This window comes from Schistocerca nitens, chromosome 2 (genome assembly GCF_023898315.1).
Source record: "Schistocerca nitens isolate TAMUIC-IGC-003100 chromosome 2, iqSchNite1.1, whole genome shotgun sequence".
Lineage (NCBI taxonomy): Eukaryota > Metazoa > Arthropoda > Insecta > Orthoptera > Acrididae > Schistocerca > Schistocerca nitens.
Window position 1 is genome coordinate 325,455,792 of NC_064615.1, and position 27,232 is coordinate 325,483,023.

A 27,232-nucleotide genomic window follows, 5' to 3' on the forward strand; every position below is an offset into this window, starting at 1 on the left:
GGCTCTTCAAGATAATAGGGGATAATGCGCAACCTTGTCGGACACCTTTCCGTATCTGCACCTCTTCTTGTTTTGTCCGTCCACGGATAACTGCTGTCTTGTTTTTGTACGGGTTCCATATCATTTTTCTATCTTTATAGTCTATTCCTACTTTTTTTGAGTACCTCAAACATCTTATCCCATTTAACATTATCAAAGGCTTTCTCTGCATCTTCGAAAGCTATGTATGTTGTCAGGTTCTTATCTAGTCGTTTCTCTATTATTAGTTTTAGAGCAAATATTACTTCTCTGGTTCCTCTATCTTTCCGAATCCAAACTGGTCTTCGGAGAGTGTAGCTTCGACTTTTCGTTCTATGCGTTTCAGGATAATTGAGGTTACTATTTTAGAGGCGTGAGTAACTAGGCTGAGCGTCCTATAATTTTTACATCTTGTAGCATTTTCCTTCTTTGGAATGGGGATCATAATGTTTTTCTCAAAGTCTGTAGGAATTTTACCCTGCTCGTACAAGTTGAAAACAAGATTATACAACTCCTGATTCAGTTTTTCTGCTCCTGATTTCAGAAGTTCAGCTGGTATATTGTCTATACCAGGCGATTTGTTGTTTTTCAATTTTTTCGGAGCTAGTTCAAACTCTTTCTTTAATATAGGTTCACCTATGTTATGTGCATCTACTTCTGTTTCTTCGTCCATGACGTTTTCAGACAGTTCTGGTCCGCTGTTAAGTTTTCCAATATATTGTTTCCATCTTCTTGCAACTTCATCATCGTCATCCAACATATTGCCATTTTCATCCATCACAACCCTACACTTGTTTCTTCTGTCTCCAAAGAAATATCTCACACATTTATAGGCCTTGTCAATATTTCCCTTTCTCATATTGTCCTCAACTGAAATACAGAGATCATCAAGGTATTTTTCACTTGCTTGTTTTGCCTCTGTAGGAGCCGCAGTTTCTCTTATCTTCGTGAGCCATCAGCGAAATTTACGTTGGCAGGAGGAGAATCGTTCTCCAGGCAACTTCAAATTCTGGGTCTCTAAATTTTCTCAGCAGCGTTCCTCGAAAAGAACGTCGCTGTCCTTCCAGGGACTCACATTTGAGGTCATGAAGCATCTCTGTAACACGCGTTGTTCGAACCTACCGGTAACAAATATAGCAACCCATCTTTGAACTGCTTCGATGTATTTCTTTAATCCTACCTGGTACGGATCGCAAGCACTTTATTAGTACTCAACAATGGCTCGTACCAGTGTCCTGTATGCAGTCTCCTTTGCGGGTGAACTACACTTTTCTAAAATTCTCCCAGTAAAACGAAGTCCACTGTTCGCCTTCCCCTCTACAATCCTTACATGCCCGTTCCATTTCATGCTGATTTGCATAGGTACGCCTAGATATTTAATCAATGTGGCTCTGTCAAGCAACACACTACTAATGCCGTATTCCAACATTACGGCATTGTTTTTCCTCATCATCTGCATTAAATTACAGTACATTTAGAGCAAGCTGCCATCCATCACACCAACTAGAACTTTTCTCCAAGCCATCTTGTATCCTCTTACAGACACTCAACGACGACGCTTTCCTGTATACCACAGCATTACCAACAAAAAGCCGTAACCAGCTCCTCACCCTGTCCGCCAGATCATTTATACAGGGTGCGTCACTAACTACTGCCACCTAGAATAACTCCGAAAGTATGATAGTAGCTGAAACGTTTGTGGGACAAATGTTGCATGGGACAACGGGGGCCACAAAATGACGTTGGTTTTTTGTTGCTAGGTGGGGTCGTGGCAGAGATATGAAGGTCAACTTCGTTTTTCTAAATGGGGTGCTATAGTTTGGTACTTATTTTCTGAAAGCGGCTACCGAGACGAATCCAATGATGTGTAACAATAATGTGATTCTTGAGTTTCTCCCGGCGTATTTGATAATCAAAATATCCACGGGTGTACTGCCGGTCTACAGTGTCCAACGGGCACAATATTTCGGCGATCATACATGTCGCCATCATCAGGTGAACTGACGGACTGAGCTCCTGTGAACGTGCCGGCACGGAGATCCGTACACTATGGCTGCTCAGGTGGAACTGGGTTCGGTCGCGGCGGCGGCGGATTTAAATACCCTCCGCCCGCGGCGCGCTCACTCCGCCGTCCGCGCCCCGCGCCACGGTCGCGCGGTGGAACAGATTGCGACGGCGTCTGAGATGACGTCGGTGTGATGGCTCCGTCCGCCGTGGTCGTCACAACTATACATTTGCTCGATTTACTCTTGATTAACCCAATCGCTGGTTCCCAAGCCTTGCTAAGATTATAGCCACAGTCACGATTTATGAGGTCGTCATTGGTGCGAATTTCGATGGCCTCTCTAACAACGCTGTCCCAGTATCTCGACGTCTGTACCAGAATCCTCGTGCGTTCATACTCCATAGCGTGATTTTCCGACAAACAATGTTCAGCGACCGCCGACTTGCTCGGATACATCAGTCGAGTGTGCCTCTGGTGTTCACGGCATCGATCCTCGACGGTACGCATCGTCTGACCAATATACGACTTGCCACATTGACACGGAATCTGGTACACGCCGGCCTTCCTCAAACCGAGGTCATCTTTGGCGCTCCCCACCAGTGCACGAGTTTTATTCGGAGGACAAAACACCGTTCCGACCCGGTGTTTCTTCAAAATGCGGGCGATCTTTCCCGAGAGTGCGCCTGTATATGGGATAAACGCAGTGCCTACCTCCTCCCTCGTGACTTCATCCATATCCACAGGTTGTGCTGTAGTGGTTGGGCGGAGAGCACGTTGAATCTGCCACTCTGAGTACCCATTTTTTCGAAATACAGTTCTCAGATGTTCCAATTCCTGGGGTAGACTCTCTGCGTCAGAGATAGTGCGCGCCCTATGTACTAGAGTTTTAAGTACCCCATTCCTCTGTGAAGGGTGGTGGCAGCTGTCTGCGTGCAAATACAGATCAGTGTGCGTTGTCTTCCGAAACACCCCATGACCTAGGGTGCCGTCAGGCCTTCTCTTGACCAAGACGTCAAGGAAAGGTAGTTTACCCTCCGTTTCAGTCTCCATAGTGAATTTGATGTTGGGGTGTATGGAGTTTAGATGTGTAAGGAAGTCAAGGAGTTTATCCATACCATGTGGCCAGATGACGAAAGTGTCGTCCACGTAACGGAAAAAGCAAGTAGGTTTCCATTCGGATGACGACAGGGCTTCCTCCTCGAAGTTCTCCATGTACAAATTCGCTACCACCGGTGAGAGTGGGCTACCCATGGCGACTCCCTCCGTCTGTTCGTAGTATTCTCCATTAAAAAGAAAATACGTGGAAGTCAAGACATGCCTAAAAAGTTCAGTGGTCTTCTCGTCAAACTTCTGACTAATCAATTCTAGTGACTCTCGCAGGGGTACCCTCGTGAACAAGGAAACGACGTCAAAACTCACCATGATATCTGACTCACCCAACGTGAAGCTATCAAGGCGTTTAACAAAATCCACGGAATTACGGATGTGATGAGGGCATTTACCCACGTAAGGACTTAATATTCCCGTCAGGTATTTGGCCAACAAATATGTAGGTGCCCTGATGTTGCTGACAATGGGGCGTAATGGTACCCCCTCTTTGTGAACCTTCGGGAGTCCATATAGTCTAGGCGGTACCGGACCTTGGGGTAACAATTTCTTAGCGTCACCCTCCGGTAATTCTGCGTCCTTGAGAAGCGACCTCGTCTTGTTGTCCACCTTCTTTGTAGGGTCAACGCTGATCTTCCGGTAGGAATCGTCATTTAGCAGGCTCTGCATCTTATCAGTGTAGTCCTTATGGGAGACAACAACTGTAGCATTGCCTTTGTCAGCCGGTAAGACAACAATTTCAGAGCGCTCCCTCAGATCACGAATGGCCGCCCTCTCTTTACTAGTGATATTTGACTTCATCGGCTTGGATTTCGTCAACGCACGACAAGTTTCACGACGTATTTCCTCAGCTGATTCAGGCGGAAGTCGAGCTGCAACCTGTTCAACAGCACTAACAATTTCTGCGACCGGAGTGAACTTGGGGGTGGGAGCGAAGTTGAGACCTTTCTGCAAAACCGAGACCGCATCATCACTCAACACCATGCCACTCAAATTGATGACAGTCTTGCCCGGAACCTGCAGAGATGGTTTGTCAAGGAGACGTGAGAACTTAGCTGTTTGACGTCCCGTTGCCTTCTTATGGGCGGAATCAGCTGCAACCCAGGTGACACCATCAATCCAATCCCAGGAAAAGGAAGTGAAATTACTAGCCAGTTGCAAATGTAGTTTGAGTAATTCCTGTGAGATAAACTCAAGGCTCCGGCGGGTGAATTGCACTCTCTCACGTACCAATGCGAGGCTGGCTCGTTTCTTGATTCTCTTAGCTGCTGCAGAATCGATGTGATGCATAACCTTAGCAAAATTTGGAACAACGTTCTCGGAACGACATCTCTTTAGAAAGGCAAGAGTACTTAGCAAACGACATCTACGGTGGCGCAACTTTTCAAATTTCTTCATGCTGCGATACATCTCCTCCCCGTAAAGGTGTATGATGTGATTCTTGAGTTTCTCCCGGCGTATTTGATAATCAAAATATCCACGGGTGTACTGCCGGTCTACAGTGTCCAACGGGCACAATATTTCGGCGATCATACATGTCGCCATCATCAGGTGAACTGACGGACTGAGCTCCTGTGAACGTGCCGGCACGGAGATCCGTACACTATGGCTGCTCAGGTGGAACTGGGTTCGGTCGCGGCGGCGGCGGATTTAAATACCCTCCGCGCCGAAATATTGTGCCCGTTGGACACTGTAGACCGGCAGTACACCCGTGGATATTTTGATTGTAACAATAATGTCTTTGAAGGTCAACGAAAATCATAAAGGTGGAATGAACGTCCATTTACAGAAGGTGTTCGAAGTGATGATCACTGGTATCGATGCAGTGCTGCAATCTTCTTATCATAGATTGAGTGGTATTCCTTATCACTTCGGTACTTATCGGAGCACATACTCTGACAATTCTCTCTCGTATACCGTGCAAATAGTAAAATTTCGCCGAATACGGCGTATCCAACGTGCCATTGATATGTAAGCACCATTCAACGGTTTCGCAATACAACACTAATAGGAACGGTAAGACTAGTATCGTCGAATCAAGCGAATGTGAATGATGTATTCCTTCGAAGAACAAGTCGATATGCTTCTCATTTACGAAGAATGCCAAGGGAATTCACCGAGAGCTAGAGACTTAAACGCTGAAAGATATCCTCAACGAACTCACCCTACACGTCGTACATTTAAATATGTGTGTGAAAAATTGAGAATGCACCGGAAAGACATCCGGCAAAGAAAAGTTACTAACGAGGCAACGGAGATTGGTACTCTTACCACTGTGGTTCGAGATCCTTATGTTAGTTAGCGTCAAATCGCAAAGGGTCTGGCATGAGCCAGAGTAGTGTTGTTCGTGTTCTACATCGCCATATATATCATCCTTACCATATTAGTCGCCACCAAGAATTAGCTGGTATGGATAGTATGCGTCGCATTGAATTCTGACGATGGGCACAATTTCAGATTCAGAGGAATTTATTAATTTGATTTTATTTACTGACGAGGCTACATTCACGAACCATGGAAATGTTAATTTGCATAACATGCATTATTGGGCAACTGAAAACCCATGTTGACTGCGGCAAGTTGCACACCAAAAACCGTGGTCGGTGAATGTATGATGTGGGATTCTGGAGGACAGAATTATAGGTCCCTATTTCATTGAAGGAAATCTTAGTGGTAGGAAGTACACCACATTGCTGCAAGAAACATTGGGCCTGTTATTGGAAGAAATACCTTTGGGAACAAGGAACAGAATGTGGTATCAACACGATGGGTGTCCTGCACATTTTTCACTGATGGCTAGAAATGAGTTGCAAGACAATTCCCAGATCGTTGGACTGGACGCGGAGGAGGCGTCTCGTGGCCGGCTCGTTCGCCAGACTTGACGCGTCTGGATTTTTTCTTGTAGGGATTCGTAAAAGACATTGTTTATAAAGATGTTCCAACTGCACCTGAAGAAATGCGAGAGAGAACTGTCAGAGCATGTGCTTCGATAAGTGCCGATGTGATAAGGAATACCACTCAATCCATGATAAGAAGATTGCAGCACTGCATTGATAGCAATGGTCATCACTTTGAACACCTTCTGCAAATGGGCGTTCATGCCATCTTTGTGGCCTTCGTTGACCTTCAAAACTGTTACGCATCATTGGATTCGTCTCGATAGCCACTATCAGAAAATAAGTACCAAACTATATCATCCCATTTAAAAAAGCAAAGTTGACCTTCATATCTCTAACGCGACCCCACCTAGCAACAGAAAACCAACGTCATATTGTGGCCCCCGATGTCCCATGCAACATTTGTCCCACAAACGTTTCAGCTACTATCATAATTTCGGAGTAATTCTAGGTGGCAATAGTTAGTGACTCACCCTGTATACACAGACGGAAAAAAATTCGCAACACCAAGAAAGAGTTGTGCGACATAAACGAAAGTTGGTAAGCGTGTTTCCTCATCTGGCAGATGATGTCTGCTCTGATTTCTCGCCAGTCGCGTTAAAGTGGCGCTAGTAGAGCCACAATGGGAATGCAAATGTTGTTCGATTTAAATACACGCTGTAACGGTCGTGAGCGCTAGTTACCTCTGAGATTGGACGTTGTGAGCTTATGTTAGTCAAAACTGTCTTTAAGACGACAAAGATGTCATTATCAACACCTCACTGAGTCTGAACAAGGTCGTGTAATAGGGCTACGAGAAGTGGGATGTAAATGTAGGTATTGCACATGATTGCTAGCAGCGGTGGTCACGAGACTGTACGATCGCAAGAAGACCGGTCTCTTGACTACCGAGAAGGGAGGCTGTCGTGTTCGGCATATGGCTCTGGGGCATACTGCTGCACCTGCAGCAGCAATTAGAGCAGTATTTCGCATCACAACGAGACAACGAACCGTTATAAAACGGTTACTTCAAGGAACTCCGAGACAGTCGCCCTGTAGCGTGCATTCATTCCACTGACCCTAAACCACCGCCATTTGTGACTTCAGTGGTGTCAAGCGAGAGCTCATTGGAGGGCAGGATGGGGTACTGTTGTGCTTTCTGATGAGTAATGGTTCTACCATGTGTGATGCCTGTGTGTCGATTACAGGGAGGCCAGTTGAGGACCTGCAAGCAACCTGTCTGCGTGCTAGACACACTTGATCTGTACTTGGAGTTATGGTCTGGGATGCGATTTCCTTTGGCAGCAGGAGCACCCTCGTGGTTATCCAGCTCACCGTGACTGCAAATTTGTACATCAGTCTGATGATTCGACCTGTTGTGATCCCACTCATTAAAAGCGTTTAAGGCAGGGCTTAACAACTGGCCGGTTTTGAGCGCGAGTACTCGCGTCTGCTCAGGCACGTGCTCACGAGCAGGTGCAAGGTCGCGGAGTAGGGAGGGAGGGGAGGGAGGGGAAATGCGCGCGCACCTTTGAATGTGATCTCGCGTTCTTAGCAGATTTAACTAGCCATCTGAATGCTTTGAACATTTCACTACAAGGTAAAGATCTGCTAATTACTCATTTCATAGATCGAATAATAGCTTTTAAAATGAAATTGACACTTTGGGTGAGTCAGCTGGAAACAGGAAACCTAGCTCATTTTTCTAAATTATCATCCATGCAAGATGTTCACAAAGACTGTGAACGTTATTCACACAGTTTAGTTGATCAGCGCTTTCACGATATGACAGCACTAGACAGAGATTTTGATCTGTTCTCTCCATATTCAGCGAATATTTAAGAGATTCGTCCTGAGCTGCAACAAGAAATTATTGACCTGCAGTGTGACAGAGAATACAAATTTCAGAACAGGAAAAACATTTTGGAATTCTACAGACACTTCCCTCAGGATAGATTTCCTCGTTTGCACAAACTGGAGGCTACAATAATATCAATGTTTCGTTCCACATATGTTTGTGAACAACTGTTCTCTGCAATGAAATGTAACAAGACGCGCCTGAGAAACGCATTGTCTGATCGAAATTTAAACTGCACGCTGCGCCTAAAATGCACAAGAACAATTACTCCGAACATAGACGCAATTGTAAAGGGCAAAAAGTACAAGATAACCGAGAATCCCACACTTCAGTGACACCTTTTATTGTGTAACAGTTCACAAATTAATGCGAATGTAGAGGCATACACTAAGCTAATAAAATTATGTGGCGTGTGTACATTCTCCTTTATTTGTTTCATTTGTCGCAGTAATAATTCGTGAGTGATATCCCTGCAGGTGGCTGCGGATTTACATTGACTGGCGGCAGCTGTTGTGTGCCCCACGTGACTTTCCCCACTCTCTGCTCTGGTCCGGTAGTGGGGGTAGCGTGCTCGCGCTGCTCCGTGCTCGCGCCTTGCTGCTCACAGCTTGCTCCGCGAGCACGTATGTTGTGAAGCCCTGGTTTAAGGGAATGTTTTCTAACAGGATAACTCTGACCCACATACTGCTGTTGTAACCCAACCTGCTCTACAGAGAGTGTCGACATGTTGCCTTGGCCTGCTCGATCACCAGAACTGTCTCCAATCGAGCACATCATCGACGACGATTGACCTACCAAGTACAACAGGCATGGGTGTCCATCGCACAAACTGACATCCCGCACCTGTACAACACAATGCACTTACGTTTGGATTCTTGCATTCAGCATTCTGGCGATTACATCGGTTATCAATGTACCAGAATTTCACGTTTTCAGTGGATTATCTCGCGCTTACTTTATCCTGTGTTCTTGCAATATTAATCACTTAAATATTCCCGGAATTTCATTACCTTAAGAAGTCGTTGAAACACATATATGGGAACATGTTACGTACCCTTGTGCTTCGTTATCAGCCCGCACAGGGTCACCGCGTCAAATGCATTTCGAAAATCTAGGAATATGGAACCTGCCCGTTGCCCTTCATCCATAGTTCGCAAGATATCATGCGAAAAGCGCCCAAGCTGAGTTTCGCATGACCGATGCGTCGTCATACTTACCTAGCTGCCGGAACAACAACTGACGTCTAATTTTTGGTAGCGGCTGCGAGCGCCTGCTGCTCATGCGGTCTGTGTAAAATAATTTTGGATCGATAACGGTTACGAGAGCCAAAACCTGCCGCCGTGAGTAGATACAAAAGAAATTGCAATTTAGACTGTCACTATTTATTCCCATATGAGGTAAAACTCGCTAGGCTTCCAAAACGTCTTTGCAGACATCTTGCAAGGTTATGTGTCATTAGTTACTAGTGTAAGACTTCCATTCGATTTTATAGCGCTGTTTTTTATGGTACAACGAAAACTGTTTATAAACGGAAAAAGGAATTCTTGAAGTTGAGTTATTATACAAATGTTTTACCGAATTCTTACATGGGGACATTGCAAGTGGACTTACGTTTTAGGGGAAGAGGCAGCCTCGTTTGGAGTGCTGGATGGACAACAAGACCGGGAGGAGAAGGAAACAGTAGCTCTTTTGCCAGTGAATGATGTACAGTGTAACAGATTTGGTCACTGGCCAGAATATCGGCCAAAAGCGAAGCTGCACACTTTGCCTTCAGGGATGGTCGACTGTAAAACGCCGAAAATGCGGAACTGTTCTGTGCTTTGTTGCAAAAAAGAATTGCTTTAAGACGCTCCACAAGCAATAGTGCAAAATGCAACAATTATTTCAGCCACAGGAACGACATGGCAATATTTTTATTGTAGCATGTTCCTTTTGTGGCAGTTATACTTGCGGGTAACATATTGTAGTTTGAAGCAATGTATGTATGATTGTTCACATGACCATACACGTCTAATTTAAGTAACTTAATACTTTTCCTTCAAATATTTCTCCGTGTGCCAAACAAAGGGTTAATGGGGAAAATTAAATCATAATTGCTTCTAAAAAGAAGGGATTTACACACAATTTCCTAACGTAGTTTCCTTTCCATAATTGGTGAAACAAATTCTTTCATGACAAGAATAAGTTTCCGAGCCCTGTCCTGATGAACACGAAGGAGGTGTAGATGAGTTGGTCTGGACTGTGATTTAAGTTGTCACAATGGGTTGAATGACCTCCGAGAGGATGCTGACGATACTGGAACTGTCATTAAAAGAATGATCAGGCAAACATTTTCCTGAAATGTTCTTTAATCCTGTCCCGGTCAGCAATAAGTTAGCCTGGCTTGGCTGTGCACCAGTGGTAACGGTTTGCAGCATTTCGAACATTGCATGTAGCCTGTCCCCATTTAAGTTTTGTGTGTGTACTGCAAACAACTCCTCCAATGGTCGTGTAGATGGAGGATCGGGAGAACGTAATAAGTATCTCTTCGATGAGGGGCAGACGCTTCAGATGCTCTTAGTTGAACCGTAGTTGAATTTCATTCAGAAAGAGAGCTAAAATTTCAAATACATCTTTCTTAAATCTTCGTTCACTTCATAATTCATAAGGATAGGACGGTGAGTGTATGTTTCAACGTCGCTAGTATTTGTCGTGTTGTTGATATATTCGGCCCCGCATCCCGTGGTCGTGCGGTAGCGTTCTCGCTTCCCACGCTCGGGTTCCCGGGTTCGATTCCCGGCGGGGTCAGGGATTTTCTCTGCCTCGTGATGGCTGGGTGTTGTGTGCTGTCCTTAGGTTAGTTAGGTTTAAGTAGTTCTAAGTTCTAGGGGACTTATGACCACAGCAGTTGAGTCCCATAGTGCTCAGAGCCATTTGAACCATTTTTTGATATATTCGGGTCTTTCAGATTTAGAATAATATTTGGCTTTCTGCAACAGCATATTAAACGCTTCTGCAGTCCTAAGTTTAGCAAGAGCTGCTTTTAAAACGTCTGCAGATCGTTTCACTCCGGACGCATTAAAATTTGAATTCTTTACAGATCTGGCCAGTTCTTCGAGCAAACCAAAGATTTCAATAGTGACTGTCACATAAAATAACTTTTCGAGCCGCTTCGCGCAGCCCTCCAGAACTGAACGTTTTTGTCTGTAATTTAGCTGGATGCGTTCAATACTTCGGCAACTTTTTTTTCTGGATTAGCTTGCAGTATTCTCTGAAATGTGTCTAAGATTTTACTCTCACAGCTCATCAGGTCGGTCACACCGGCATCAGCTGCTGAACTCTCGGATTTGGATTCGTTTTGTCGACACCAGATGTTAGCACAACATCTACACACACATTTCTGTTTTTTGCGGATTCCGGTATTAAATTTGAAATGTCATTCATAGTTACCAAGACATTGCACAATGGATCGCGCCTTTTGAAACTTCCTTTGGGGGAAGATCCAAACAATGATTACTGGAGTCGATGCAAAAGCTCTTTGGCTGGTATCGAAGAAAGATTTCTTCACACCCTTGTTCCGCCCATACATATTAGCTGCACCGTCGAAACAATGGGCGCGTAGAAACTAATTCCTACTGAGAGTCTTAGAAGGATGTGTTTAGTGGTCGTTGCCAGCGTTTGTGGCTTGGCCACCATAAACCTTGAAAAAGTTCTTTTACTTCAAGCGACTAAAGGCAAGCCGGCCGGGGTGGCCGAGCGGTTCTAGGCGCTACAGTCTGGAACCGCGCGACCGCTACGGTCTCAAGTTCGAATCCTGCCTCGGGCATGGATGTGTGTGATGCCCTTAGGTTAGTTAGGTTTAAGTAGTTCTAAGTTCTAGGGGACTGATGACCTCAGAATTTAAGTCCTACAGTGGTCGGAGACATTTTTGACTAAAGACAACATCCACAAACAGTAAACAGGCCCTGGCCAGCCACATCCGTCGTTGAATCTGCTGCAGTTCCGAAAAAAGGAAGAAAATTTCATTTGCTGCAGTCTCTCATGTCAGCACCAATTTCCACTATTTAATTTCGTATCACTGGCGACAACCAAGTTTCGCTAGCCAACCACATCCGTCATTGGATCTGCCATAGTTCCGCAAAATGAAGAAAATTTCATTTGCTGCATAGTGTCTCATGTGAGCATCAGTTTCCAGTATTTTGTTTTCTATCACTGACGACAACCAAGGCCTGGTACACTTGAGTGGCCAGTAAAGCTGTTCTAGCTTTCTCATAATCGGTTAGCTGACGTCTCGCGCTTTCGCCGCTCTCGGGTGTGCTATTTTCACGTTGTTGAATAACGGCGACAGACTTTTCTGTGTCTTTTTGCAGTCAGAGAAACCTTTTTAAAGAAAAGCTGTTTTTTCTTTGATCTTCTATTGCTTACTATGTAATAGACCTAGTACAGCCATAGCAGAGCACAACGGCACTCGCTTCTTCGTAATGCAGCCACGGATAAGGCAGGCACAGATCATTCCCATTTTATAAGATGTTTCTACCCTCCGCGAAAACGTATGACAGGACGGGACAGAATGCAGTTGGAGTTACGCAGTCCAGTCACGTTAATGTGACCACCGCCTATGTTCGACGTCAACGTGCAATAGCCACTCATTGACGGAAGGTGGCAGAACTAGCAGTGGAGGGTCTATAAAGTGTGAGAGAGGGACGCGGACAACAACGCAGTCGTAGTGGTATGCGGAAGCGGAGCGATTTTCCTGACGTCCAAAAGGCACGATCATTAACTTTCTGGCCATCGGTGGAAGCATTTCCGAAACGGCTAAGTTTGTAAACCGTTCGTGTGCCGCCGTGGCTAACGTACACTGTGTGTGACAAAATGGCGGTAGCCAAAACAGGCGCCGAGGCAACGGTGTAACACCATGGGTCATAGATATCAGGGGCGAACGACGGCTGCGGGGTTGTGTTCGGGCGAATAGACGTGCAGCTGTTGAGCAACTGGCCTCTCAGATGAACCAAGGGACTACTAACAACGTCTCCTCAACGACCTTTCAGTGAACGTTTCTGCGTATGGGCCCCTCAGCAGGCGCCTGGATTGTCCACACATGCTGGCGATGATGGCTGGAATTCGCACGCCATTACCGCAACTGGACGCCCACTAAGTTGCGAACAAGTGGCCTTTTCAGATGACACGTGGCCGTTGGCGCGTACGGCGTGAAACACCTAAAAGCAAACACCCTACAAAATCGTCGGAATGGGTCCAGGCCGGAGTAGGGATCGTTATGGTCTGGGGAACGTTTTCGTGTCATTTTCTGGGTGATCTCGTCATTCTGGAAGGCGTAATGGATCAACATGAGTATTCATCTGTCATTGGGGACCGTGCCCACCCGTACATACAGTTTATTTGTTCCTCGGCACGATGGCATCTACCAGCAGGACAATGCAACGTATCAAACAGTTCGCTGCGTACATGCGTGGTTCTAAGAGCACTAGGATGAGTTTACCGTACTTCCCTTGCCGCCAGACTCCTCGGTTTTAATCTCAGTCGCGAAACCGTGGGACCGCACCGAGCGGGCTATTCGCACCATGGATCCTCAATCGAGAACCCCAGCGCAGCTGATCACGACCCTGGACTCGGTATTGCTCCATATCTCTGTCGGTACCCTCCAGAAGCTCACTGACTCTCTTGTTGCATGTCCACGTTGCAAAAAGTGGTTATTTTGGCAGCTGTTTGCATTAATATCCTGCGTCGTGTACAAGACGGTTACATAGTCTGTCAACTACACTACTGGCCATTAAAATTGCTACACCAACAAGAAATGCAGATGACAAACGGATATTCATTGGACAAATATATTATACTAGAACTGACACGTGATTACATTTTCACACAATTTGGGTGCATAGATCCTGAGAAATCAGTACCCAGAACAACCACCTCTGGCCGTAATAACGGCCTTGATACGCCTGGGCATTGAGTCAAACAGAGCTTTGATGGCGTGTACAGGCACAGCTCCCCATGCAGCTTCAACACGATACCGCAGTTCATCAAGAGTAGTGACTGGCGTATTGTGACGATCCAGTTTCTCGGCCACCATTGACCAGACGTTTTCAGTTGGTGAGAGATCTGGAGAATGTGCTGGCCAGGGTAGCAGTGGAACATTTTCTGTATCCAGAAAGGCCCGTACAGCACCTGCAACATGCGGTCGTGCATTATCCTGCTGAAATGTAGGGTCTCGCAGGGATCGAATGAAGGGCGGAGTCACGGGTCGTAACACATCTGAAATGTAACGTCCATTGTTCAAAGTGCCGTCAATGCGAACAAGAGGTAACCAATGGCACCCCATACCATCACGCCTGGTGATACACCAGTATGGCGATGACGAATACACGCTTACAATGTGCGTTCAACGCGATGTCGCCAAACACGGATGCGACCATCATGCTGCTGTAAACAGAACCTGCATTCATCACAACAACGTTTCACCAGGAAATGCCGGTCAACTGCCGTTTGTGTATGAGAAATCGGTTGGTAACTTTCCTCATGTCAGCACACTTTAGGTGTCGCCACCGTCGCCAACCTTGTGTGAATGCTCTGAAGAGCTAATCATTAACATATCACAGCATCTTCTTGCCGTCGGTTAAATTTCGCGTCTGTAGCACGTCATCTTCGTGGTGTAGCAATTTTAATGGCCAGTAATGTAGTTTCTTCAAGGATTCAACAGTTTCATCTAGTTATAAGCAAAAATGGCTGAAACCAAAATGCTAACAGCATATTTGGTGCCGTACGAGAAAGATTCTGAAATTTTTTAGAACAGTGTGGGTCTAAAAACAAATGAAATTTGTTTATATTTGGCAGCTACTTCTTAATGTTTTGCTAATTGCCTGAAGTGAAGTTTGTTCAATCTACTTTAACAATTTGTTAATTATCATTATTTAAATATTTTGCTTCAACCGAAAAATGAATTTGGCTAGAGAACATTTTAGGACTATGTTTCTTTTTTATTTTTAGTCGTCGCTAATGCCTAAACACTGTAAAGATCGGGTTTGAAATGCGTTTGGGGAAGAAGCCCCTTCTAAAGAACTAATTTATAACTGGTATAGTGAATTGAAAAGAGATCGTATGTTTGTTAGTGATGAATTCCTTGAAGTATGCCCACGAACTGCTGTTAGTGATGAAAATGTTGTCGCTCTTGGATCAATGCTTGAAGAAGATCGACGGACATCTTATGAATTTATGCGGGTGACATTGGGCATTGGTACGAATCAAATTCAAAATGTTTTGCGACAACAGTCAGACTTGAGAAAACTTTGTGGTCATTGGATTCCAAATAGACTTACTCCTGAACAAAACAACACACTGATTGGATCAGAAAAACTCTGGAAAATCTCCAAGGTCGCACTTCAAATTTTGTTTGGAATACCGTTAGTGGTGGTGAATCTTGGACTCATTGTTATGATTCTGAAAACTATCGGCTCAAGGGTCTTTCGGACAGATATTAAGCCTAAAAAAGTCCGACGAATTCACAATGCTGGTAAGAAGTCGGTTACTTATTTTTTTTCTAATACGGGGTTTATTTTCACCATAGCACTAAAAGATAGACGTACTATACTGCCGGATAGTACGCAAATGTCTGTTTGCCCCAAATTTTTGAACAAGTTCGTGAAAAAATTTCCATCACGCAAACGCATTATCGCATTCAGCAATTTAGTAGATGGATGCCCTAAAGCTCAGCACCATGGACCCTCAACATTACAGCTCTGACGTAGCACATTCCAATATGTTCCCCTTTGACATCAATACATTTTCACATCCGATACGACCACTCCTTAAAACAGTGGTCGTATCGGATGTGAAAATGTATTGATGTCAAAGGGGAATATATTGGAAACCAAAACAATTTTTTTTTTAAGTAGCACTTGTTTGATTTTCTAAAAATGTTCAATGCCGCCCTTATTTTCAGTGTCGCTATGACTGTGGATCACGTAAATATGTAAAGGAATTTGGGAAGCAGAAACCGTATCTGCTCCCACCCCTACCCCTTCCCCCCATCTCCGCTTTCGGTTGATACGCTACTGGGAATGATAGGGTAGGAAATCGGCCGCGCTCTTCGAAGAATCCAGTCCAACACTCGCCTTACATGATTTAGGGAAATCACGGAAAACCTAAATCAGGATTCTCGGGCGGACAGATGAGTCTCCGTCCTTCCGAATACGAGTCCAATGCCTCGTCACAGCGTCACCTTGCTCGTGTCTTGTGCTTGGTGGCCTTCCTCAGCTTCGCTGTGCTGAATGTCGATTATAGTTACGCCTTATTTTTCTGAGGCAGCATCGGCTAAAAAATCTTGCGTACCATTGTCCTCTTTTTCTCTAAATATATCGTAGAAATTTAGACTTTTTTTTAGCTCGAACTCTTGTCCGACGTGCTGACCACTGTGGACGAGCGGTTCTAGGCGCTTCAGTCCGGAACCGCGCTGCTGCCGCGGTCGCAGGTTCGAATCCTGCCTCGGGCATGGATGTATGTGATGTCGTTAGGTTTAAGTAGTTCTAAGTCTAGGGAACTGATGACCTCAGATGTTAAGTCCCATAGTGCTCAGAGCCATTGGTATTTTGTTGTCTGACGTCATTACCTGTGTCTAAAGAATTGCACCTCTACAGCATGAATTCCTTATATGCAACCTCAATCAGCTCAAGGACACCACTGCATATCTTTGCAGCGGGATGAGTAACCAACGAACGGCTTTTCCGTGCCGCATTGGGTTCGGACTTAATTTTCACGCGACGATAACTTCCGTCTCCACAAAACTGCCCGGTTTGTTGATATACTGAAGAATGAGAACTTCTATTGGATGTAAACGCCTGGAGACTCGCAGGTCTTGAATCCTATAGAAATAAATGTGTGTCACACTCGAGAATCTTTTGGGACCCACAAATTGTATCAAGGCAAACATGGGACAAGCAGCGCTGAAGCTATACTAAAGAGGTGCATTGCTACCCAGTGAGCATATTTCATACTGATTTGGCATCCGTATGTTAATGACAGTTCTTATCAATGTAACACATTGCTACATGTGTGGCAGGTGGTCTTTGCTATTCTTCTAACTTTCGTGTTAATAGTGTCTGTGTGTCTAGGGTTTTTAAGTTTTGTGATGTGTCTGGACTCTGGCCTAAACTTTTAGGCTGGAGGTTTTAGTGTATTGCAGAGTGGCTGACTCCTCCCCTTTTTTTCCTTGCGGTCAGCCAGCCACTTCCATCTGCTACATTGTTTTAGCTACCTCTCTCATTTTCTTCCTGTGTTGTCCATGTTTTACTGCTGACACCCTGCTTCATCCCACGCTTCGGTGTGGGTGAGCACATATTTTTCAACGATTGTTCCCCGTGTTTTATGTTCCGTTTTATATTCCTGTTCTGGGATTTTTCTTGACACCCTTCTCACTATGTTACTGAACGGGCGCTGAAGACCTTGCTGTCGTGCGCCCAAAAAAACCCCTCTACTACTACTACTCTATAGACATTGAACAAAAAAAAGAAAAAAAAAGAATGCATCACGAAGGAATTCTCCGAATGGTACGGAAACCGGTAGATGTGATGTACATGTACAGACAAACAAATGATCACAATTTCAGAAAAATTGGATAATTTATTCAAGAGAAAGAACTTCACACGTTGAGCAAGTCAATAATGCATTGGTCCACCTCTGATCCTTATGCAAGCAGTTATTCGGCTTGACATTGACTGATCGAGTTGTTGGAAGTCCTCAGGAGGAATGTCGTGCCACATTCTGTCCAACTGGCGCCCTAGATCGTCAGAAACCCTTGCCGGTTGGAGGGCCTTGCTCATAATGCACTAAACGTTATCACTTGAGGAGATATCCGGCTACCGTGCTGCCCATCGTAGGCTCAAATGGCTCTGAGCACTGTGGGACTTAACATCTGAGGTCATCAGTCCCCTAGAACTTAGAACTACTTAAACCTAACTAACCTAAGGACATCCCATACATCCATGCCCGAGGCAGGATTCGAACCTGCGACCGTAGCAGCAGCGCGGTTCCGGACAGAAGCGCCTAGAACCGCTCGGCCACAACGGCCGGCCCCAACGTAGGGTCTGCAAGCACGAATATAAGCAGTAGAAACTGTCGCCGTTGTGGGCGAGCTTCATCTTGCTGAAATGTGAGCCCAGGATGGCTTGTCATGAAGGTCATCAAAGGGTGCGTAGAATATCGTTGACTTACCACTGTGATGTAACGGGGCCGAGGTTGACAAACTAACAGGTTCTGCTATGAAATGAAATGCACCCCAGATCCTCACTCCTCGTCGTCGGGTCGTGTAGCGCCTCCAGACAGGTGTTCGATGGTCATCGGAGCTCAGTTAGAAGCAGGACTCATCGCTGAAGACAATTCTACTCCAGTCACAGAGATTCCAGGCATTTTTTCTGAAACAAAGCTTTTGTTTGTCTGCACATGTACATCTCATTTACAGTTTTCCATCCCATCCGGATAATTCCTTCGTGGTGCGACATTTCTTGTCCTAGAGTGTATTTTATAAACTTTTGTTTTGTATATTGGTACCGTGTTACTCAATACGTGATTGTTCCACAGCAGTTGGCAAGCAATGTAATTGCATGTGTTGCAGTCACGGCGACTTGCGGCCAGGAGATTTTCAACAACGTGACGTACTTCGTGAACCCGCACTTCCCAGGTCTGTCGACGTCTTCTTCCACGTGTACAATCACCATCAAGAAGGTGGTACCCAACGTCAGTCAGCTGCGGCTCGACTTCGTACACTTCAGCATGGTTAGTACCCTGTCCAGTTCATTCTTGTCACGTATTACTAATGGCCACACATTAGCTGTTGCATTTATGAATGTTGTGCGTGGACGGCGGTGGAAAAGAAAAACAGATTAACGGAAGGACAAAACAAAGGGGCTTACCAGTGGATTTATCAGCACCACGACTTGGATACTTGGTTGCCCCATTTTGTTTTGGAAACCTCAAGTGGCGTGCTGAGGTACTGTGGCGATGGGATTTTAATGCGTACCTGACTCCGGACATGTACCAGGTGGGTATAATTCAAGTGCAACTACTCACAGAGGTCCAGTGTGGGCTGTAATTATCACATGGCGCTGTTCAGCATCTCTTCGACGTCTTCAGTGCTCACACTGAACAAATTGTGTAAGTGGCGATTAATAATAAAATCAGCATTAAGTCTTTCTCACTTCTTTTGGGCTTTTCTACTCGCGCCATGTTCTTAAACCATTTATATGTACACATTTCTGTACGTCTTTCTTTCATTCACAGCACCAGATTTGCACTCGATGGCCAAAAATGCATTTAACTTTATGCAGCGTAAAAAGGAGCCGCAGTAACGCACTTGAATATGGAGCAAATTTTGCTGCCATACGAAAATTACAGCCCATACTGGGCGTCTGTGAGCAGCTGCACTTTGATTATGACTACCTGGTACCTGCAAACAAACAAAAAAGGAACTGAATCATTTTATTTCTTGAGGAAATAACTAAAACTTTTTGACTTCACCGCGTGTTTATCTGTGGAATATGTGAATAAACATTCATTTTGACTCATCAAGCATCTGAAATAAGAGACGCACCGTAAAATCAGGTGAAATAGTAAATGCAAAACCAAAATTATACATTTCAGTCTCGAAATGCAAAACAAAATTGTTGGTACACGTGGAGTCACAGCAGTTTTAGAAATTTGTCCAAAATTCACATTACAGTCGCAAACGTTTAGCACTGCACTGAATTATATTTCCCTTCTTTATCCTGCACAGAAAAAGGAAATAACGTAATTCTGGAACGAAAATAAAATACAACTTTACGCATTATTGTACATTTTGAAAACCCAGCTGATAAATGTTTTTTCGCGTAAAGAAAACAAGTGTTTAGAAAATACAGTCAGTTTGCGCTATTATTGTTTCAGGAATAAAAAATAGTACATTAAAAAAATTAATTGCATACTGAAACTTACGAGGGCATGCTGAAAAGTAATGTCTCCGATTTTTTTATATTGAAACACTTAGAGTTTTTTGACTAAAACAAACTATATTAACATTCTATATCTTTATTCTTCAAGGCTACATATTTATTCCTCGACATAGACACGCTGGCAACGAACGCGTTACTCATGACGAGAAACCATTTTGTTGATATCGTCACCGTAGAGTGTTTGTCTTCGTTGACGGAGCCCCAACCTCACCTCTGCTTGCACCGCTTCATCACTATTAGAGTCAAGGTTCTGCATCGTCATGCAGAAGGATAGGATGCTCCATTTGTGACGAACTATTCGCATTCGAATCTAGAGTACAGCACGCTGTTTCTCAAGCGCCGATATAGTTGCGTTCCACACCACCACGTTACATGCTACAATTCGGAGCCCTAAAACAACGGCAGAATTCTTAAATTAGTGAATGTGAAGAATAAAGTGTAGAGTATTACTAACGTTTGTTTTATTTAAAAATCTTTAAGGGTTTTCACGTATAACTAAGAAATAAGAGCAACAAGTTAGTGGGAAGATGTGGAACAGCGTAAAGCTTAATCACCACACATTTGGCATACACCTGCGTCTGAAGCATGGAGTTACAACGATCTTGAAACTGTGAACACATCTTAAAAAAAGGAAACAAAGGTGAAAGTCTTTTCCCCATCTGTACTCACGAAGCCACGTCACGGTGCTTGGCGGAAGATACTGCTGGTATCATTACCTTGGTGCATTCACGAACGGTGTGTGGGGAATGTGACTGCAAAAGCTTCTACATGCACGCTATTTTCTCTGTGTGGTCATTTCGCGAGAAGTCTGTGCGTGGAAGTATGTGTAGCCCGACTCTTTCAGTAACTTATAGTCGCGGATTTTCAACAGCAAACCTTCCAGTGATTCACAACGCATCTCTTGTAGCGTCTGCCACTAGAGTTTGTTGTGCATCTGTGTAACGCTCTCGCACCGACTAAACGAATCCGTAACGAACCGCGCCGCTCTTCATTGGATCTTCTCTACCTCTTCTATTAATTCACCTCGGTAAGAACATAGGACTGACGTGTAATACATTAAGCTTCGGTCGAACATCTGTTTCGAGCCTCTACGATCAGTGTCTTGGTTGTTTTATCTCTGCGTCTAACATTCTTCTCACAAACACGTCACGTAATTTACTACCAGATGTTTTCTCCACGATCGTAACTGCACCAGTAAGTGGACTACATCTGTCAGTACAGACTGAGCGTTTTACGTCCACTTGTCTACACTTCGTCACTTGAGCAGCTGCCTAGGGGAAAATAAGCTTTAATGGCTTGCTCTTGTTACATGTATTTGGAGGTACTAACCAACCTAAAAACATACTACCCCTAACGGCTATAATTATTAGCCTGAAAATGAAGTAAATGCTGATGTAATGTTGTTAAGTACGCTGTCCTCAGTCACCAAGGAAAATATCTGCACTCATACCCTTAATACCCTGTATACGGGGTGTCCCAAAAAACGTTATGGCAGGTTGCTTATACAGAAATAAGTAAAAACTGCCAAGGAAACAGGGGGTCTAAAATGCGCACCTTAAGAGGTAGGAGCACTTGTTCATCTTCGATAGTATGAAACAGATCTCTTCTACTTCAAGGTCTTTGCTTTCCATATTTTGGGAAGAGAAAGTATTGAACAAAATAAAGAAAAAAGTCTAGTAAACAAGGAGTCCAAAACGCATACTTTAAAAGCTATGAGCAGTTGTTCATCTGCGTTAGTGTGAAACACATCTCTTCTGCTTAAAAAGTGCTCATAGCTCTTAAGGTATGCATCTTAGAGCCCATGTTTACTAGACCTTTTTGTCTTGTTCTTTTCTTGTTTTGGTCTGTACTACCTCCTCCCAAAATATGAAAAACAAAGAGCTTGCAATTGAAGAGCTGTGTTTCATAGTATCGAAGAAGAACAGCTGCTTATATCTCTTAAGGTACGCACTTTGGAGCACTTGTTTTCTAGACTTTTTTCCTTGTGTTGAAGAAAGGAGCCAATTCGTAAAGTATGTGTTTCTTTTTGGAACCCCCTGTATGTGAAATGAGGATATGGCATTGTTTGCTGTGAGTCCCTTCTGGGGAGTTCAGCCACCTGTGGCTGTGACTTGCGCGTCGATGGTGGCGAAGACACACACACACACACACACACACACACACACACACACACACATCCAGTCGCGAGGAGTACATGCCCGCTCCGACCGGGAATCGAATCTGTGGCCCCAAGTCAGCAACGCTAACAACAAGACCACGAGCTGCTGATATATACAGGGTGTTTCAAAAATGACCGGTATATTTGAAACGGCAATAAAAACTAAACGAGCAGCGATAGAAATACACCGTTTGTTGCAATATGCTTGGGACAACAGTACATTTTCAGGCAGACAAACTTTCGAAATTACAGTAGTTACAATTTTCAACAACAGATGGCGCTGCGGTCTGGGAAACTCTATAGTACGATATTTTTCACATATCCACCATGCGTAGCAATAATATGGCGTAGTCTCTGAATGAAATTACCCGAAACCTTTGACAACGTGTCTGGCGGAATGGCTTCACATGCAGATGAGATGTACTGCTTCAGCTGTTCAATTGTTTCTGGACTCTGGCAGTACACCTGGTCTTTCAAGTGTCCCCACAGAAAGAAGTCACAGGGGTTCATGTCTGGCGAATAGGGAGGCCAATCCACGCCGCCTCCTGTATGTTTCGGATAGCCCAAAGCAATCACACGATCATCGAAATATTCATTCAGGAAATTAAAGACGTCGGCCGTGCGATGTGGCCGGGCACCATCTTGCATAAACCACGAGGTGTTCGCAGTGTCGTCTAAGGCAGTTTGTACCGCCACAAATTCACGAAGAATGTCCAGATAGCGTGATGCAGTAATCGTTTCGGATCTGAAAAATGGGCCAATGATTCCTTTTGAAGACATGGCGGCCCAGACCAGTACTTTTTGAGGATGCAGGGACGATGGGACTGCAACATGGGGCTTTTCGGTTCTCCATATGCACCAGTTCTGTTTATTGACGAAGCCGTCCAGGTAAAAATAAGCTTCGTCAGTAAACCAAATGCTGCCCACATGCATATCGCCGTCATCAATCCTGTGCACTATATCGTTAGCGAATGTCTCTCGTGCAGCAATGGTAGCGGCGCTGAGGGGTTGCCGCGTTTGAATTTTGTATGGATAGAGGTGTAAACTCTGGCGCATGAGACGATACGTGGACGTTGGCGTCATTTGGACCGCAGCTGCAACACGGCGAACGGAAACCCGAGGCCGCTGTTGGATCACCTGCTGCACTAGCTGCGCGTTGCCCTCTGTGGTTGCCGTACGCGGTCGCCCTACCTTTCCAGCACGTTCATCCGTCACGTTCCCAGTCCGTTGAAATTTTTCAAACAGATCCTTTATTGTATCGCTTTTCGGTCCTTTGGTTACATTAAACCTCCGTTGAAAACTTCGTCTTGTTGCAACAACACTGTGTTCTAGGCGGTGGAATTCCAACACCAGAAAAATTCGCTGTTCTAAGGAATAAACCATGTTGTCTACAGCACACTTGCACGTTGTGAACAGCACACGCTTACAGCAGAAAGACGACGTACAGAATGGCGCACCCACAGACTGCGTTGTCTTCTATATCTTTCACATCACTTGCAGCGCCATCTGTTGTTGAAAATTGTAACTACTGTGATTTCGAAAGTTTGTCCGCCTGAAAATGTACTGTTGTCCCAAGCATATTGCAACAAACGGTGTATTTCTATCGCTGCTCGTTTAGTTTTTATTGCCGTTTCAAATATACCGGTCATTTTTGAAACACCCTGTAAGTACCAGACAAATGAAAATGACACGGACTGTATAACGGGTGGTAATGCAGGTAGGTAGGTGTGTGAGTAGGAGAGGAAGGAAAAGCACGGACGCTCACTTCTGCGCTATTTGTCTGTTAGACGCGCTCGACGAGAGGTTAGGGAGTCGTGTGTGAGTCCGACTTCACTAAGGAGGCCGGGAAAGAGGAACAACGAGGTGTAGTGCGGTTTCTGACTGCGGAAGCAGTGGCAGTAATGAAATTCATGTCCGAGTTTCTGCTGTGTATGGCGAACACAGTATGTCACGCGTGCATGTGTTTTCTGTCATTGCTGCGGTGGGTGCTGCCTTGGAAGGTGGAATACATTCGGTTATTTTTGGATAGCAGTCGCGGTAACGCTTACGTCGCCATGACAGAGCATCTGCAGTTCCGGAAAATCCGTATGCAATAGGTTTCCCACAGCCTGGCGGAGAAGCAGAAGTGAAACAGGTTGCTGGCGTCACTGCAGCATCTGGAAGGGTATCACGATGATTAATGTCATTTCCATTTAATGTATTAGGAATTGCAAATATGGACAACCATCAGATGTATAATAGAATGACGACAAAGAAAATTTGCGCCAGACCGGGACTCGAACCCGGATTTCCGGCTTATCGCGAGCGATCGCCTTACTATAAGGCTATCCGTGCACGACTAACAGCCAGACGCAAAGTTCCATATGTCGTCAACCATGTGCCTACAACCATGCATGTACAAAGGAACATTGCATCGTAATTCAGAATAACACAGACACAGCAATATCGTAAATATCGTCGCTGGACATGAAACGTGGTGTCATCATTTTGAGCCAGAGAGCAAGCGTCAGAGCAAGAAACGGAAACACGTGGATTCATCCCCACCGAAAAAATCCAAAGCAGTGCGCGCCAGCTCCGAGAAAGTCATGATGACCTTTTTCTTTGACTGCAAGACCCGCTGCTCGTTAACTTTCTGGAACAAGCCGCCACAATTAACGCACGGCGCTAGGCGGACACTCTGCAAAAATTTATAGAGTCTAAACGCCCAGGAATGCTGAGGGTGTCATCATTCTGTTGCAGTGTAATCCCCATTCACATGTCGTCCATGTTGCTTCGACTACGCTTCAAAAGTTCTATCGAGACGCTCTTAGACATCTTCCATACAGTCCCTATCTCTCCCAATGCGATTTCCATTATTTGGAGCCATGAGGAAAGACGTTCGTGGCCGTCAGTTTGCTTCGGACGAAGAGGTGCGCCCCTGGGTACAATAATGGTTCCGCAGGCAAACGGAAACACTGCTTACTTATTTTTTTCCCTTTGTATCGTTTTCATTCGACTACTCCTTATATACGAGGGCGTGTTGTAAAGTAATGCCCCCGATTCCTTATGTGAAAACTCTTAAAACAAACGTTATTAAGATTCTGCATCTTTATTCTTCTTTATTTCTCAACATAATCACCCTGGTGACGAACACATTTCTCTCAGCGACAGACCAGTTTGTTGCTACTGCCTCGCTGTAAAATGTCTGACTGTTGACGGAGTCTTTTCTCAGAGAGCCAGGTCCACTCGGATGTGCGACTTCCCTCGCAGCTCAGAGGGCTGTACTGTCACACTGCATTCTACCATTCACACACACGACCCTACCACCAACAAACTGGACTGCTTGTATGATACAGTGGGAAAATTTCAAGATGCTCCTAATACTTTTTCTTCAGACGGTTGCAAGACAAGATTCGATGAGTAAACTAAAGTTCACCTGTGAAGAGCGCGTTCATCCATTTGTTCGCGGTCCACGTCGATATTACTGACTCTATAGTAAAGGGAGGATCTCCGCACAGCTGTGCGCGAGACCCAGCCTCCCGGACGTCCGGTCTACACCCTTTGATACACAGTTTATCGGAAAACTCAGAAGCAGCTGTATGTTCTGCAGACAATTGTCTCGCATGCGTCACCGAACTTAACCGTGCTGTTAAGCTTAGATATCATTACTATTGTGGAGTGGTTACTTTTGGTCGACCTTATTCCGACATGCGTTGAATATTTTCTGTGTCTAAAAACTATTGGCAAATTCTTGTAATCTCACACTGAGGAACATTGAGCGTTACTGAGAATGCGGCCACTGGCTGAAACAGTTCAAGGCAGCTGAGGCTTTCGCTTGCGAAACAAGGTCCAAAGCAGTCCTCAACCCGAAGGTTAGTATTTTGGTAACTACGCATGCTCATTGTATTCCTCCGACTTTTGAACTCACTTTCTCAGCCAGTAACAGGGGAACGTACAGCTTGGCGTGGGCTACGAACCACAGTACAGCTTGGCATCTTTCACATTAAAAAATCGTGGTCAGACGTGAAAGAATAATACACCAACCATATATACAATCATATACAATCGCTCGCTCGACTAAAGATCAGTACCTAAAGCGTGGAAAGTTGCCCAAGTCACACCAATGCTCAAGAAAGAAACTGGGAATAATCCGCTCAATTAAAGGCGCATATCACTGTCGTTTTTGCAGTTCCGAGTTCTAAAATTATGTATTATCACGAAGAACACGGTCTATTGACACATAGTCTGCACGGATCCAGAAAACGTAGTTTTTGTGAAACACAACTAGCTCTTTGTTCTCACGAGGATCATAAATTTATTCCATATTTTTAGATTCCAGGCGGCTTTTGACAGCGTTCCTCTCAAGTGGCTTCGAATGACATTGCTTGCCTACAGTGTGTCGCCTCAGTGGTGCGGCTAGACTTGTGATTTCCTGTCAGAAAGGTCACAGTTCGTAATAACTGCCGAAAAGTTATAGAGTAAAACAGAAATAATATCTGGCGCTCCCCAAGGAAGTGTCAGAGGCCCTCTGCTGTTCCCTATCTGTATAAACGTTTTAGGAGATAATCTGAGCAGCCCTCTTAGATTGTTTGCAGACAATGTTGTCATTTACCATCTAGCAAAATCATCAGTAGATCAAAACCAACTGCAAAATGATACAGACGAGATACCTGAATACTGCGAAATGTGGCAATTGACTCCAACGAAAAGTGTGAGGGCGTCCACACGAGTATAAAAGGAATCCATTAAATTTCGGTGACACGATAAATCCCACATATCTAAAAGCTATCAATTGAACTAAATACCTATAGATTAAAACTAGGAACAATTAAAAATGGAACGATCACATAAATAATATTGTGGCGAGAGCAAACCAAATCTGCGTTTTATTGACATAACACTTAGAAGATGCAATAGGTCTACTAAAAAAACTGTCTATACTACGCTTGTCCGTCATCTGCTAAAGAATTGCTGTGCGGTATGGGATTCTTATCAGATAGGATTGACGAAGGACATCGACAAAGTACAAACAAGGGCGGCTCGTATTTTATTATCACGAAATTGGGAGAGAGGGTGCTATGGATGTGAACACGAGATGGGGTGGCAATCGTTAAAACAAAGGCGTTTTCCGTTGCAGCGAAATCTTTTTACGACATTTCAGTCATCAACATTCTCCTCAGAATGTGAAAAAAATTTGGGGCGCTACCCACTTAGGGGGAAGTGAACATCGTAATAAAATAAGAGAAATCAGAGCTC

The 27,232-nt window shown here is 44.6% G+C and overlaps 1 protein-coding gene across 1 annotated transcript in view; it reads left to right on the forward strand.

The window, feature by feature from the left end:
• LOC126234390 (uncharacterized) overlaps positions 1–27,232 on the forward strand; it is a 151,935-nt gene that overhangs the window by 34,312 nt on the left and 90,391 nt on the right. Inside the window, exon 3 of the mRNA XM_049943078.1 lies at positions 18,468–18,628. Coding sequence (XP_049799035.1) covers positions 18,468–18,628 — 161 coding nt within the window. The remainder of the gene's footprint in view (positions 1–18,467; positions 18,629–27,232) is intronic.